Source organism: Rhinoderma darwinii, chromosome 3 (genome assembly GCF_050947455.1).
Source record: "Rhinoderma darwinii isolate aRhiDar2 chromosome 3, aRhiDar2.hap1, whole genome shotgun sequence".
Lineage (NCBI taxonomy): Eukaryota > Metazoa > Chordata > Amphibia > Anura > Rhinodermatidae > Rhinoderma > Rhinoderma darwinii.
Window position 1 is genome coordinate 349,470,053 of NC_134689.1, and position 15,089 is coordinate 349,485,141.

General features: G+C 44.2%; 1 protein-coding gene across 3 annotated transcripts in view; it reads left to right on the forward strand.

Annotated features, from left to right (window-relative positions):
- TACR1 (tachykinin receptor 1) overlaps positions 1–15,089 on the forward strand; it is a 197,793-nt gene that overhangs the window by 108,356 nt on the left and 74,348 nt on the right. For 2 of the 3 annotated variants that reach the window (XM_075858489.1, XM_075858488.1), the window contains exon 2: positions 2,959–3,156. The exons of the other annotated variant lie outside the window; for it this stretch is intronic. In XM_075858489.1, coding sequence (XP_075714604.1) covers positions 2,959–3,156 — 198 coding nt within the window. The remainder of the gene's footprint in view (positions 1–2,958; positions 3,157–15,089) is intronic. 3 annotated transcript variants of the gene reach the window in all.

Sequence of the window (15,089 nt, forward strand, 5' to 3'; positions counted from 1 at the left end):
GAAAGTGTAATGCTCCCGCGGTCCTCCAGGTGTTTTTTAATGACATTTTCCGTGACCTTCTCTATGTTTGTGTGGTAGTCTACCTTCATGACATCTTGATTTTTTTCTCCAGATCCTATGACGCATCAGAGACATGTCCATCAAGTTCTGCTACGGTTAAGGGAGAATCGTCTGTACGCTAAGTTGGAGAAGTGCGTGTTTGAGAAAGATGCTCTACCCTTCCTGGGCTACATCATCTCGAATAGAGGTCTCAAGATGGACCCTGAGAAGGTAAAGTCTGTCCTGGAATGGCCACGCCCTCAAGGTTTGAGGGCCATACAGCGCTTTTTGGGATTCGCCAATTTTTACAGGCAATTTATTCCAAACTTCTCCTCACTGACTTCTCCCATCTCTAACCTTACTAAGAAGGGTATGAATGCCAAGATGTGGACTCCCGAGGCAGAGTCTGCATTCAATAGCCTGAAGAGTGCCTTCACGTCAGCCTCTATCCTCCATCATCCGGATGTCTCTCTGCAGTTCTCATTGGAGGTGGACGCATCCTCTGTCGGTGCTGGTGCACTCCTGTTCCAGAGAGGTCCCAAGGGCAAGTCAAGGGTATGTGGATATTTCTCTAAGCTCTTCTCTTCCGCAGAACGCAACTACTCGATTGGGGATCGGGAGTTACTGGCCATCAAATTGGCTTTGCAAGAGTGGAGACATCTACTAGAGAGCGCAGCTCATCCGATACAAATTTTTACAGACTACAAGAATCTGACCTACCTTCAGACGACCCAACGGCTGAACCCTCGTCAGACCGGTGGTCATTGTTCTTTACCAGGTTCCAGTTTGAGCTCCATTACCGCCCTGCCGACGAGAATGTGAGGGCCGATGCCTTGTCCAGGTCTTTCAAGACGGAAGACACCAGGGAGATTCCACAGAACATTATTGATCAGTCTTGGATTGTCTCTGTCAATCCCCTGTAAGTTGGGGACATTCCTCCAGGGAGGAATTTTGTGCGCCTGGCTGATCGTGGAAGAATCCTCCGCTGGGGACACTCCTCTAGACTGGCAGGTCACGCGGGGGTCCATAAGACACGGGATCTGATTGCTCATAATTTCTGGTGGCCCACTCTGCCCAAGGACATTATGGACTTCGTTTTTTCCTGTTCTGTATGTGCAGCCAACAAGGCCACTCACTCCAGACCTGCTGGTCTGCTACAGCCATTGCCTGTGCCCAATGCTCCCTGGCAGCATACAGCTTTGGACTATATCACGGACATGCCTCCCTCTGCTGGATGCAGTACTGTCTGGGTGCTGGTGGACCGATTTTCGAAGATGGCCCACTTCGTTCCTCTGACCGGTCTTCCTTCTGCTCCTCTACTGGCCAAGCTGTTCGTCCAACACATCTTCCACCTGCACGGCTTGCCACAGCATATTGTGTCTGATCGGGGGGTTCAGTTTACCTTGCAGTTCTGGAGAGCCCTCAGCGGACTCCTCGGTGTGAAGTTGGACTTTTCCTCGGCCTACCATCCTCAGTCCAATGGTCAGGTTGAGAGGATCGACCAGATCTTGGAGAAGTACCTACGCTACTTCATCTCCAAGCAGCATGATGACTGGGTGCAGTTGCTCCCATGGGCTGAATTATCCTACAATAATCACACCAGCGAGTCTACAAGGAATACACCGTTCTTCATTGTCTACGGCCAGCACCCACGAATTCCTGTCCAGGCGCCCGATGCTTCCGAGGTACCAGCGGCTGACTCCACTTTTAGAGACTTCCTGCAGATCTGGCAACAGACTCGATCCTCCATCCTAATGGCAGTCGACCGCATGAAACGGAAGGCTGACACAAGGAGAAGAGAACCTCCTCAGCCCCTACTCTCCTGAAAAAGTTTCTCTCTCACTCTGGTCCCAAGAAGACGGGGTGTAAGAGGGGGGATACTGTAATGTCCGTGGCTGCGGGCCGTCAGCTCCTATCTCCCCCTGACAGCTGCAGCCACGAGTCGGCAAGCGCTCCTCCACAGGAGACACCAGCGCTCGCGTCCACTCACCTCAGCCGGATCCCATAGGGTGCGTGCGCACGCTTATGCACTGGACTTCTGATGAACTTTGAACCCGTGAGTACCCTGGACTATAAGAGGCGTCCAGCCCCCTGCTTCTATGCCTGAGCGCTGTTGATGTTGCCTACGTTTGTCTATGTGATGGCCTCCTAGGGTGTTCCTGTTCCTGTTCGTTGCATTCCATACTATCCTGGTCGAGCACTGTGATGTGCCAAAGTCGTGTCATGCTGTATCCACGTCTGACCTGCTTCACCTCGCCTGATGTCCACCTGCGGCCTAGTCCCAGCCGAGCCTGCCTTGCTGTTTTCCGAGCTGCCACAGGTACCTATACGAGCTATAGACATTGACCTGCACCCTGTTGGCCAGCTGCCTTACCGACAAGGCGGTACGGCCCAATGGGTCCACAGACCCTTCGTGACAGTCCCAGCCTGATGACCCAAGGATTAGGTCCATACAGGTTGTTAATAAAACATTGAGGAGGTATATTATTCAGGAAATTGGATCAGTGCATTTAATACGTTTATGAATTCACTTAGAGGGTAATTAACCATTAGCAAGCTTCATAATTTTTGATTTGCAAGTGGTTCAGTTGCAGAATTTGTAAACTTTAATGAATACTTAACCATGATGAAATGTTTACTCCTTCGACTGTTTTGAAAGTAAACACTGCTTAATGTTAAATAACTAGATAGATAGTTAAAAATAATTGGACACCTTTTCAAAGCAAGAAGCAATCTTCACCAGCTACAATAAGATGCGCATGAGCTCACATTCTGTTAAGTATAGCCTTTCCAGATGTCTATCCAAGTTAAGCAATCTGCTTTTATTGATACAGCATCTGCCGGCAATACACAAATACACAATGCAACGATCATGTTCAGGGGTACTTTATCTTTACCTATCTTTGCCTTCTTTCCTAGGTATATGGCGATTATCCATCCACTCAAGCCAAGACTTTCTGCTACCGCTACTAAAATTGTCATTTGTGTCATCTGGGGCTTCTCCTTTTGTATGGCCTTTCCGCTGGGCTATTATGCAGATGTGGACTTTATGCAGGGTCGAGACGTGTGCTACATGGACTGGCCAGGCTATGAATTAAACCAGAAGTATGAAAAAATGTGAGTATGAAATGTTTTTTTCTTCAAATAAATTTTACGATGCTGATGATGAACATTAACTGTGTTCCAAATATTATACACAATTAAATACACAATATGGAGTCAAAAAAAATTATGCTCTACCATCTAGAGTTTAAATGTTTAGGATAAAGTTACCATTTGTATGTAAGCATAACCCCTTCTGCCCTCTTTCATGTTTGTCAGCATAACCACTTACACTATCTGTCAACCGGTTTTCTCTTGACCCCCATCCTACCTTCTCCTGCTGTCAGTGCTCTCTGGCTACTGAATTTTGAGGAGGCCAGGAGTATGGAACCCGCTAAGCTCATATATACACTATATGGACAAAAGTATTAGGACACACCTCTTAATCTTTAAATTCAGGCGTTTCATTTAGTCCCATTGCCACAGGTGTAAAAAGAAAAAGAAGGACCTAGTAATGCAGTCTGCCTTTCTAGGCCATTCTAAAGAGCTCGCTGAATTCCAACGTGATAGGACGCCACCGTTGCAACAAGTCAGTTCGTGAAATGTCTTCCGTGCTAGATATTCTACGATCAATTGTGAGTGGTATTATTGCAAAGTGGAAGTGTTTAGGAACTACAGTTAGGGTATGTGCACACGATATCGACCATTACGTCTGACTTTACGGAGCTGTTTTCAGGAGAAAACAGCTCCGTCATTTCAAACGTAATTGCTCCTCCTCGCATTTTGTGAGGCGTCATTGACGGCCATAATTTTGAGCTGTTCTTCATTGAATTCAATGAAAAACGGCTCAAATTACGTCCAAAGAAATGTCCTGCACTTCTTTGACGAGGCAGTCATTTTACGCGTCGTCGTTTGACAGCTGCCAAACGACGACGCGTAAATTACAGGTCGTCGGCACAGTACGTCGGCAAACCTATTCAAATGAATGGGCAGATGTTTGCCGACGTATTGGAGCCGTATTTTCTGGCATAAATCGAGGCATAATACGCCTCGTTTATGCCTGAAAATAGGTCGTGTGAACCCAGCCTAACTCAGCCATGAAGGGGCATACCACGAAAAGTTAGAGTGGGGTCGCCGAGTGCTAAGGACGCATAGTGCATAAAAGTCGCCAACACTACTGACTCAATAACTGCTGAGTTCCAAACCTCTTCTTGCATTAACATCTGTTTAAAAACTGTGCGTCGGGAGCTTCATGGAATGGGTTGACATGGCCGAGCAGCTGCATGCAAGCTTTACATCACCAAGCACAATGTCTCGGATGGAGTGGTGTAAAGCACACCGTCATTGGACTATGGAGCAGTGGAAACGTGTTCTGTGGAGTGATGAATCACGCTTCTTTAACTGGCAGTCTAAAGGATGAGTCTGGGTTTGGTGAATGCCAATAGAACGTTACTTCCTGACTGCATTGTAAAAACTGTGAAGTTTGGTGGAAAAGGGATAATGCTATGGGGTTGTTTTTTAAGGGTTGGCCTAGACTCAGGGCCGCACCTTCCATGAGGCCTGCTGCCTATCAGAGTTGGCCGCGGCTCCACTAAAATCAAATGCCACCACCCCAATACTGCACTATAATTGTATCTTCGTCTATAGGACGCAGATACAATTACTAGCGATAGAAGGGCAAGGAACATTAGTTCCTTGCCCTGCCATTCAGTGCTTTTCAATGACATCATCATGCCGCTTGTGTCGTTCAGTTCCAGCAGAGCTGCTCAGAAGAGACCAGGCCTGCATTGCTAGAGGACGGCATGGGAATGGGATCAGTGAGTATGTAAAGGGTTTTTTTTAATTAAAGGGGTTTTCCCATCTTAGACGTTAATGTTATATACATACGATATGCCATAAATGTCCGATAGATCTATAGACCTATCTCTAGAACAGGCCCCCCTAAAACCCGATCTAGCTTACTCGGCTCCCGCTGCCTCCCGGCCACATCCTGGTTAGAAGTGAATGTGAGCTACGAAAACAGCGTAGCACGGCGAGCTATGTTGTTTCAGTAACTCCGATTTGCTTCTATGGGAGTTACGGAAACAGCGTAGCTCATCGTGAACTCGGCTGTTTCCATAACTCCCGACCACCTAACCAGGACGTGGCCGGGAGGCAGGGGAGCCGAGTAAGATAGAACGGGGTTTAGGGGGCCCCATTCTAGAGATAGGTGTGGGTCCCAGAAGTGGGACCCGCATCTATTGGACTTTTATAACATATCCTGTGAATATGCCATAAATGTCCAAGATGGGAAAACACATTTTTGAGTGGCATTATCTACAGGGCGCTCTATCTACAAGGGCCCTATATACAGGAGACACTGTGGGGGAAATATCTACAGGGGGCTGTTTGTGGGGCACTATCTACAGGGGAATCTATGGGGGCCACTATCTACAACGGGATCTGTATAGGGCACAATCTCTAGGGTGTCTATAGGAGCACTATCTACAGGGGGCTCTATGGAGGAGGTAACTAGCTACAGGAGGGTCTATAGGGAACAGTATCTACAAGGGGCTCTATGTGGGGCACTTTCTATGGGAGGCTCTATGAGGAGGCACATTCTACAGGGGGCTCTATGAGGGGGCAGTATCTATAGGGGCTCTATGAGGGGGCACTATATACAGGTGGCTCTATGAGGTGGCACTATCTACAGGGGCTCTATGAGGGGGCACTATCTACAGGGGTTTCTATGAGGGGGCACTGTCTACAGGGAGCTCTATGGGGGTACTATCTACAGGGGGCTCTATAGGTGCACTATCTACAGGGGGCTCTATGGGAGGACTGTGTGTTTTTGTGTGTTTGGGCACTGTATGGTGCTATTATATTCAGGGGCATAGTGTGTGGCACCATTCGAATTTCATCTTCATTTATAGGTGCGGAAATGTTTGAACAGTAAGAAGCTGAAGACATCTGAGCGCCAAACTGCAGAAATGGACCATGGCCAGGAGAAGTCATCATTGAGGTCTGGACCAGAAGAAGAAGAAAAAAGAAAAAAAACTACTAGCATCTGAAAAGATGTTATCTGTGAGTCACTTAATGTAAATATTTATTCTGCCTCTAATCAATACAGTAGTCACTGTATGATCTGCAGTGAGATGATGGGTGGTATGATTTAGTTTTTTGTGAAACAGCAACTCCCAGCATATCCTTACCATTGTCCGGGCCATTCTGTGAGTTGTAGTTTTACGATGTACAAACTTATAGGGCAGGGTTTTAAACAGAATTTGCAAATGATCTCTGTACTGAGGTTGCTTTTGGTACTATATATACATACTGAGCTTGGTTATGGTGCTGTATACATGTACTGAGATTAGTTCTGGTGTTGTCTTTATGTACTGAGCTTGGTTCTGCTGCTGTATTTATGTACTGCTGCTGTATACATGTATTGTGCTTGATTCTGCTGCTGTGTATATAAGTACTGATCTTGGTCCTGGTACTGTATTTATCTACATAGCTTTGTTCTGATGCTGTATTTATATGTACTGAGCTTTGTTCTGGTGATGTAATTATGTACTGAGCTTTGTTCTGGTGCTGTATTTATGTACTGAGCTTTGTTCTGGCACTGTATATATGTACTGAGCTTGGTTCTGGTGATGTATATATGTCAAAGCTTTGTTCTGGTGCTGTAATTATGTAGGCTATATTTATAATAACAAAATTGCAGGGTAGATGGAATTATTGCAATTCATTGTATTTTTTAATGGGAACCTGTCAGGTACTTTTAACCCCTTGAACTGACAACATGCAGTAATACATGACCTGACAACATTTCCAAACATTGAACTGTAAGTTATTTTTAGAGGCAGCAAAATCTTTAAAATCAACTATTAAAACGGCGCACACTATATACTAATTACTCTATAAAGGGTCATGGGGCGGTGCCGCTATCCTGAAGAGTCACACAGTCCTGACTACCAACCCACCTTTCCATGCTTCATTGACATCACCCTAGCTGTTCTACATCACTGCCAGTCTCCTCCAACTTTCTCAGATGCGCCATTGCCTTGTACTACTTGGACACGCACCGTGCAGAGAGGTGTACTCTGCTCGGCTTCACCGCTGCACCACGCATGGCAGTACAAGGCAACAGCGCATCTGCAAGTGCTGGAGAAGGCTGATAGTGATGTACAGATGTATTCGTCTTTACCTGGACTTTTAACGCATTAAATAAATAGTGGCTAGATCCCTTATCTTGACTTTTTCAATGTCTTTTCAATGGCTTTTGTTGTGTGATATCACGCTACAGCAAGTTATCAGAGTCAAGTTAAAGATGGCTACATCCGTAGAACAGCCAGGCGGATGTCATCTATGATCTAGGGGGCACCATTTAAATTTTCGCCTTAGGCAACAGGAAAGCTAGAATAGGCCCTGCCTAGACTTCTTAGTTCCAGTGAAGGGAAATCTTAATTCTTCAGCACACCAATTTTGGACAATTGTAGCTTGGTCACCACAATTGTTTGGTCACCACATTTTAGACAATCGTAGCTTCCAACTTGGCCCTTTTCTGTTGCAGCATGACTGTGTCCCAGGGCACAAAGTAAGGTCCATAAAGGCATAGTTGGGTGAGTTGGGTGTGACAGAACATGCCCTGCCAGCACAAAGCCCTGACCTTATCCCCATCAAACACCTATGGAATGAACTAGAATGGAGATTGTGAGCTAGGTCCTCTCGTCCAACATCAGTTTCTGACCTCATAAATGCTCTTCTGGACGAATGGGCAAAAGTTCCCCCAGACACACTCCAAAATCTTGTAGAAAGCTTTTTCAGAAGTTTGGAAACTGTTTTATCTGCAAAGGGGGAAACAACTCCATATTAATGTCTATGGATTTAGAATGAGATGTCATAAAATCTCCTGTAGGTGTCATGTGTAGGTGTCCATATAGTGTATTTGCAATGCTGTGGCCAGAGAGTTGTGTGGCCAGTAAATATCACCTGTAAATACCTTATTGGTTAAGCATGTCAATTACTATTTAATACATGTCTAATTGCTATTTGCCACAGGTATAAAAAGTTACTTCCCAGTGCATTTTCTACTTAAAATCCTGGTCTAACGTCTTGATTTACCTATATTTACTGAGCCTCATTGTTCTGGGCATTGCTGCTAAAGGTCTTCTGCAAATAGACTGCTCAGTTGTGAGTTTTATTAAGTCTGCCACAATACCCATATCTGCTATTATCGACTGGCCTTTCTCTGTCTTTGCCTGTTCAAGGAAGAATCTTGTCCAAGCATGCATCTCTACTTATGTCCTAATGAAAGGCAGGTTTGCTTATTGCACTGCGATATTAAAGCAATAAATTAAATGTCCTTCCCATCTGTTTGTCACCCACCATCTACAGCTCTATTTCCAGAGAATACCCATAATACATTACACAGGCTAATAAATATGGCAATAGCGCTGGGAATTGATTTTAAAGTACAAAGTAAATGTTTATGGCTCTCTGGATTTTTGTAATGTTAAAAGCTGTATACAAGTTCAATACAATGCATATAGCTCTCTAGATGCTGTGGAACATTTCCTAAAAGCCTTGGTTAAAGAGCCATTAGTAAACTATTGTCAGACTGAGAAACTCGGGGCCCACTAGAAGACGTGAATCTGAGAGCCCATTGTGCAGCTATAAAGAACAGCACGTCTTCATTTAATTGTATTGTATTATATGCTGTAAACATTGTACACAAGTCATATCAGCAATAAGAATTAAAGGGTTATTTGTGCTAAACAGACCTAAAAAAAAAACAGAATTTTCACGTGATCATTTTAGCTCCCAGACCACTGAAGTACAATGCCTTCAGAAAGTCTTCAGACCCTTTCACTTTTTTCACATGTTGAGGCCTTGTGCTAAAATAAAAAAAAATTCAAGTTTTTCATCATCCTTCTGCACTCAATACCCCATAATGACGAAGTGAGAACAGAATGTTAGTAATCTTTGCTAATTTATTGAAAAGGAAAAACTAAAATCTTGCATTGACAGAAGTATTCAGACCCTTTACTCAGTATTTAGTTGAAGCATCTTTGGCAGTGATAACAGCCTCCAGTCTTCTTGGGTATGATGCCACATGGTTTGCATACCTGGATTTGGGAACTTTCTGCCATTCTTCTCTGCAGATCCTCTCAAGCTATGTCAGGTTGAATGGGAACCGTTGGTGGACAGCCATTTTCAGGTCTCTCAAGAGATGTTCGATTGGGTTCAAGTCAGGGCTCTGGCTGGGCCATTCAAGGACAATCACAGAGTTGTCCCTAAGCCACTCCTGTGTCGTCTTGGCTGTGTGCTTAGGATCATTGTCTTGTTGGAAGGTGAACCTTTGGCCCAGTCTGAGGTCCAGAGCATTCTGGATCAGGTTTTCATTAAGAATATCTCTATACTTTGCTCCATTCCTCTGTCCCTCAACCCTGACCAGTCTCCCTTTTCCAGGCGCTGAAAAACACCCCACAGCATGATGCTGCCACCTCCATGCTTCACTGTAGGGATGGTATTGGGCAGGGGATAAGCAGTGCCTGGTTCCTCCAAACATGACGCTTAGAATTAAGGCCATAAAATTCAATCTTGGTTTCATCAGTTTCTCACAGTCTAAGTATTCTTTAGGTGCTTTTTTGCAAACTCCAGACGGGCTTTCATGTGTCTTTTACTGAGGAGAGGCTTCTTTCTGGCCACTCTGCCATAAAGCCCAGATTGGTGGTGTGCTGCAGTGATGGTTGACCTTCTGTAAGTTTCTCCCACCTGCACACAGGATCTTTGGAGCTCAGCCCGATTAACGATTGGGTTCTTGGTCACCTCTCTTACCAAGGCCCTTCTCCCCCAATTACTTAGTTTGGAAGAGTCCTGGGTGTTCCAAACGTCTTCCATTCTTCCATTATGGAGGCCACTGTGCTCTTGAGAACTTTCAGTGCAGCAGACATTTTGTTGTACCCTTCTCCAGATCTGTGCCTCCGCACAATCCTGTCCCTGAGCTCTACAGGCAGTTCTTTCCTCCTTATGGCTTGGTTTTTGCTCTAATATGCATTGTCAGCTGTGAGACCGTATATAGACAGGGGTGTGTCTTTCCAAATCATGTCCAATCAAATTAATTTACCACAGATCTACTCCAATCAAGATGTAGAAACATTTCAAATATGATCTAGAGGAATAGGAGGCCCCCAGAGCTGAATTTCAACTGTCATAACAAAGGGTCTGAAAACTTATGTCCATGCGAAGTTTGAGTTTTTCATTTTTAATAAATTTGCAAAAATGTCAAAAATTATGTTTTCACTTTGTCATCATTCATGGGGTATTGAGTGCAGAATTTTTGGGAAAACGGGAATTTTTTTTATTTTGCAACAAGGCCTCAACATAATAAAATGTGAAAAAATGTAAAATGGTCTGAAGACTTTATGAATGCACTGTTTGTTCTAGTCTAGTGGGATAGTCGGCCCCTCAGCCACGCATAGGATAGTAAAGGGACAATTATAATGGGACAGGTGACAACTTCATAATGTCCATGACATGTTAGGCTCTGTTCATATCAGCTTTTTTTAGGTTAACGTCAGGGGTTCCAGTCATTTATACGGCAAGAATATTCGGGGGAAATTATTGGAATCCCTATACTTAGACTCCCTTCTCACAGACACCATAGGATCTCAACTGCCTCTGTGGTACATGCCTCACAATAGAAGGGAAGGAATTAAGTCAAGGGGGAATTTGGAATCTGAGACTCACGTCGATAGATATCGATGTAACATTTTTATGAACACCAGTCTTTAGTTATTCTGCTTTACCTGCAACAAACTGCAGAAGGAGAAAACTCAGAGTATTGTTAAAATATTAAAAAGTTTTAGAAAGTTCCATTCTCCCAAAAACATTCACTTACTGTGGCATACTTTTTAGTAAAGATCACCAGATGCTGTGTCACCATGCAGGGTCCCCGTGTATATTATCAGACAGCTGGCATCATTCGAGTGAAACTGCAATAACTAAAGACCTTTTAATGGAGTATCTAGAGACCCCCTACTGCTCAGCCAGGGTGTCCATGCATGTCATATGTGCTGCCATCTTGGAAAATCACTGTAACTTCCTCCTAACGTCCTCTAACTTAGTTTTAATATGTTGTTGGTTTTTTTATATTTTTGCTCTTTTATCTTTGTGCAAGCACAAATTTCAGTGTAGAAAAATAAATTGATTGTACTCTGTATATGGCTGACACAGACAAAACATATTAAAGAAATAAAAATAGGTAAAAATAAAAATAGGTAAAAATAAAAATAGGTAAAAATATAGGGGAAATATGATATGAGAATATCCATAGAAATAAATACATGTCCATCTCGGACTGAGGAGATATACTTTAGTAAGGGAGCGCCTATAGATGTTTGATAAGAAAAAAAGTCTGAAAATGTTTCTTCTCCTTTGGAAGTTAATGGTAATTCATTCAGAGCCGTCATAAAAATAAGTGCTCACAATGAGAACAAGTATCCATGTAACCTTTGGAGAACCTCTTCTTGTGTATTGGGAATTACATATTTAGCATTTCTATAACTATTATTACTGGAATTACTCTGTTTATGAGAAATTTGTTAAGCAGAATAGCTGCCAGGAAATCAAACTCCTGTTTTTGCTTTGTGAGTTCATTAGCGGAACACAGACTGCCACTGATGGTCACATACCTTTCTATATTTGAGTCCCGATTCGCAGGACATTTTAAGCAGCGCCCGATCCACCTGCAAAACACCCACAAATGTTAGCAAAAACGCCCATTTGAATGGCTAATTTGCATAAGACCGCCCATTTTAAAGTCCGTCATTGCATACTTCAAATTGGTTATCAAATAGGAGGTGGGCCCAGACCTCAGCCTTATATATGAGAAAAGGTCCACTAAAGCTCCTTGTTTTAAAGGATATCTCCTTCAAGATGTTTTAGGAGTATATTATATGAATGTATTCAGTACTATCAAATGCAGCTTTGTCCCAAGGCCTTGTGAGTTGTGAGCTACATTGGGTTGGTTGTATTGTACATTTAACCTTCTGTTACTTTCATACTAGTTTTCATGGCTAGTATCGGCCACCAGATAAGTGCTTCTTCTACTTGCATAATTGATCTTCTATCACATTCCCTCATAGATCTTCACACCCCCCAGGTTTTTCATCATCACCATTGATAAAAACATAACTGTAAATTCTCGGTGACCCATGTCATTTGCACAACATGTCATACCCCTGGTGATTTATATTGGTATTGTGAGACGCTTGTATATTGTCCAAATGGCTGCACCTTAATCTGGATGCTAAGTGATTCATGAAGCGTTACTGTTTATTGCACCTGATATTCCTCTCAAACACATTACCAATACTTCACGCGGTGTCTCCTTTACTATTAATCTTATTCACTTTGCCCTGCGTATTGTAGAAACAAATTCTTGGGGGATCTTTGTTAGGACATTCATGAAGTTCTATATATATATACAGTATATATATATATATATATATATATATATATATATATATATATATATATATATATATATATATATATATAAATATATATATATATATATATATATATATATATATATATACATATATATATATGTTTGTATATATTTAAATGCAGCTTAAATGTTAATTATAAGACCCTTCCCACACCAGTGCTGGTCAACCTGCTACATTATAGAGGTCTGAAATCAGTCCTTGGCTCTATTATAGTTCCTCAAACCACACGCGTAACTAGGGGTAGGGATGACGGGACATTTGCCCCAGGTGCTGAGTGCCAGGTGGCACCAAAAAAAACACACTGTTTTGGCAATGGTATTTAGATCCAGGTCTAGGGAAGCAATATGAAAGCTTGCCCCGTGTGAAGAAAAGCCTAACTATGACCCTGCTTTCATCACTTTCAGAGTGATCCTTCCATATTTGTTTCCTGGCAAGATTTGCTCTTGCTTTTGGCAAAATATATAGAAAGGCAATAAAGGCGGCAAATATAGCCCTGTAAACAAGCTCTATATATGTGTGTATGTCCTTGCCCTGGTGGAACATGCCAGTGCCATTAACAGATCCTACATAACTGTGCCAACCTTAGTGCCCTGATAACAGTGGCCCCCATAAGAAGAATCAGCCACTAGACACTCCACACTCACACGTCCACTTCACCTGTCCACTTCTAGCACTTTGAGCGGCTAAACAATGGCTGCTCTATTGTGAGAGGTAACTGAAAGTAGTGCCACTCTGATATTTTGTGCTTCTGGAGGAAGATAAAATGTCAGAAAACAGCCTCTGGGCAAATCAGTCAATATATAGGAACAATTCTGCCTCATTTCTCTGGGCGAGATTACATTATAGTGTCGGAGGTCTGAGCAGGACACTGTGCAGTACCGACCCCACGATGGAGGGTTAAATAAATTACATTAAGGCACGATCCACATGACCGTGATTGGGCCATGAAAAACGGTCTGTGTGTCAGCCGGATTTCCCTGCCCGACTACGGTACATGTGTTTGGGACTCCTGGCATCAGTCATTTAGGCTACAGTCACACGACAGTGAAAGAAAATGGCCATTAAAAACAGATCAATTGTGAGTATCTCATGTCCATTTTGCATCAGTCTTTCCAAATGGATTTCCTTTGTCAGGGTTTTTTTTTGTCCCAATCCGCTGAAAACGCTGCAGTGCCCATGTAGATATTGCCACAATGTCCCTGTAGATAGTGCCACAGTGCCCCCATATAGTGCCGCAATGTCCCTGTAGATAGTGCCGCAATGTCACTATAGATAGTGACACAGTGCCCACATATAGTGCCACAATGCCCACATATAGTGCTACAGTGCCCCCATATAGTGACACAGTGCCCATGTAGATAGTGCCGCAATTTCCCTGTAGATAGTGCCACAGTGCCCACATATAGTGACACAGTGCCCATGTAGATAGTGACACAGTGCCCCATATAGTGCCACAGTGCCCCCATATAGTGACACAGTGCCCCCCATATAGTGACACAGGGCCCCCATATATTGACACAGGGCCCACATATAGTGACACAGTGCCCCCATATAGTGACACAGGGCCCCCATATATTGACACAGGGCCCACATATAGTGACACAGTGCCCCCATATAGTGACACAGTGCCGCCCCGATATAGTGACACAGGGCCCCCATATAGTGACTCAGGGCCCACATATACTGACACAGGGCCCACATATAGTGACACAGTACCCACATATAGTAACAGTGCCGCCCCCATATAGTGCCAAAGGGCCCACATATAGTGACAGTGCCCCCATATAGTAACAGTGCCACCACCATATAGTGACACACAACCTTGCAGATAGCACCCCCCTTGCAGATAGCTCCCCCACCCCTTTGTAGATCACAGCCCCACCCCCTCCTTGTAGATCGCAGCACCACCCCCACCCCCCCTTGTAGATTGCAACACCACCCCCTCCCTTGTAGATCGCAGCCCCACATGTAGATTGCACCCCCACCCCCTTGTAGATCACAGCCCCACATGTAGATCGCACTCCTACCCCCCCCCCCCCTTTTTAGATCGCAGCACCCCACCCTATCCTTATTGCAGATAGCGCCACTTTAGGTGCCACTAAGGACTGAATCCCCGGGCAGAGGTTGCCGACACATTGACCAGGGACACAGCTCCTAGTGGGAGCTACAGTGGCCACTATCTACAAGAAGGGGGGTGCTGCGATCTACAAGAGGGGGTTGCTGCGATCTACAAGAGGGGGTGCTGCGATCTACAAGAGGGGGTGCTGCGATCTACAAGGTGGGTTGGCGGTGCGATCTGCAAGGGGGTTTCGATCTGCCAGGGGGTGCGATCTGCAAGGGGGTGGTGCGATCTGCAAGGGAGGTGGCGCGATCTTCAAGGGGGGGTGCTATCTACAAGGGGGGTTGCTATCTACAAGGGGGTGCTATCTAGAGGGCGGTGTGGCTATATATACTAAGAGTCTCTGCTTCCCCGCGGAACTGCTGTTCTGTACTGTATAATTTTGTTCACTA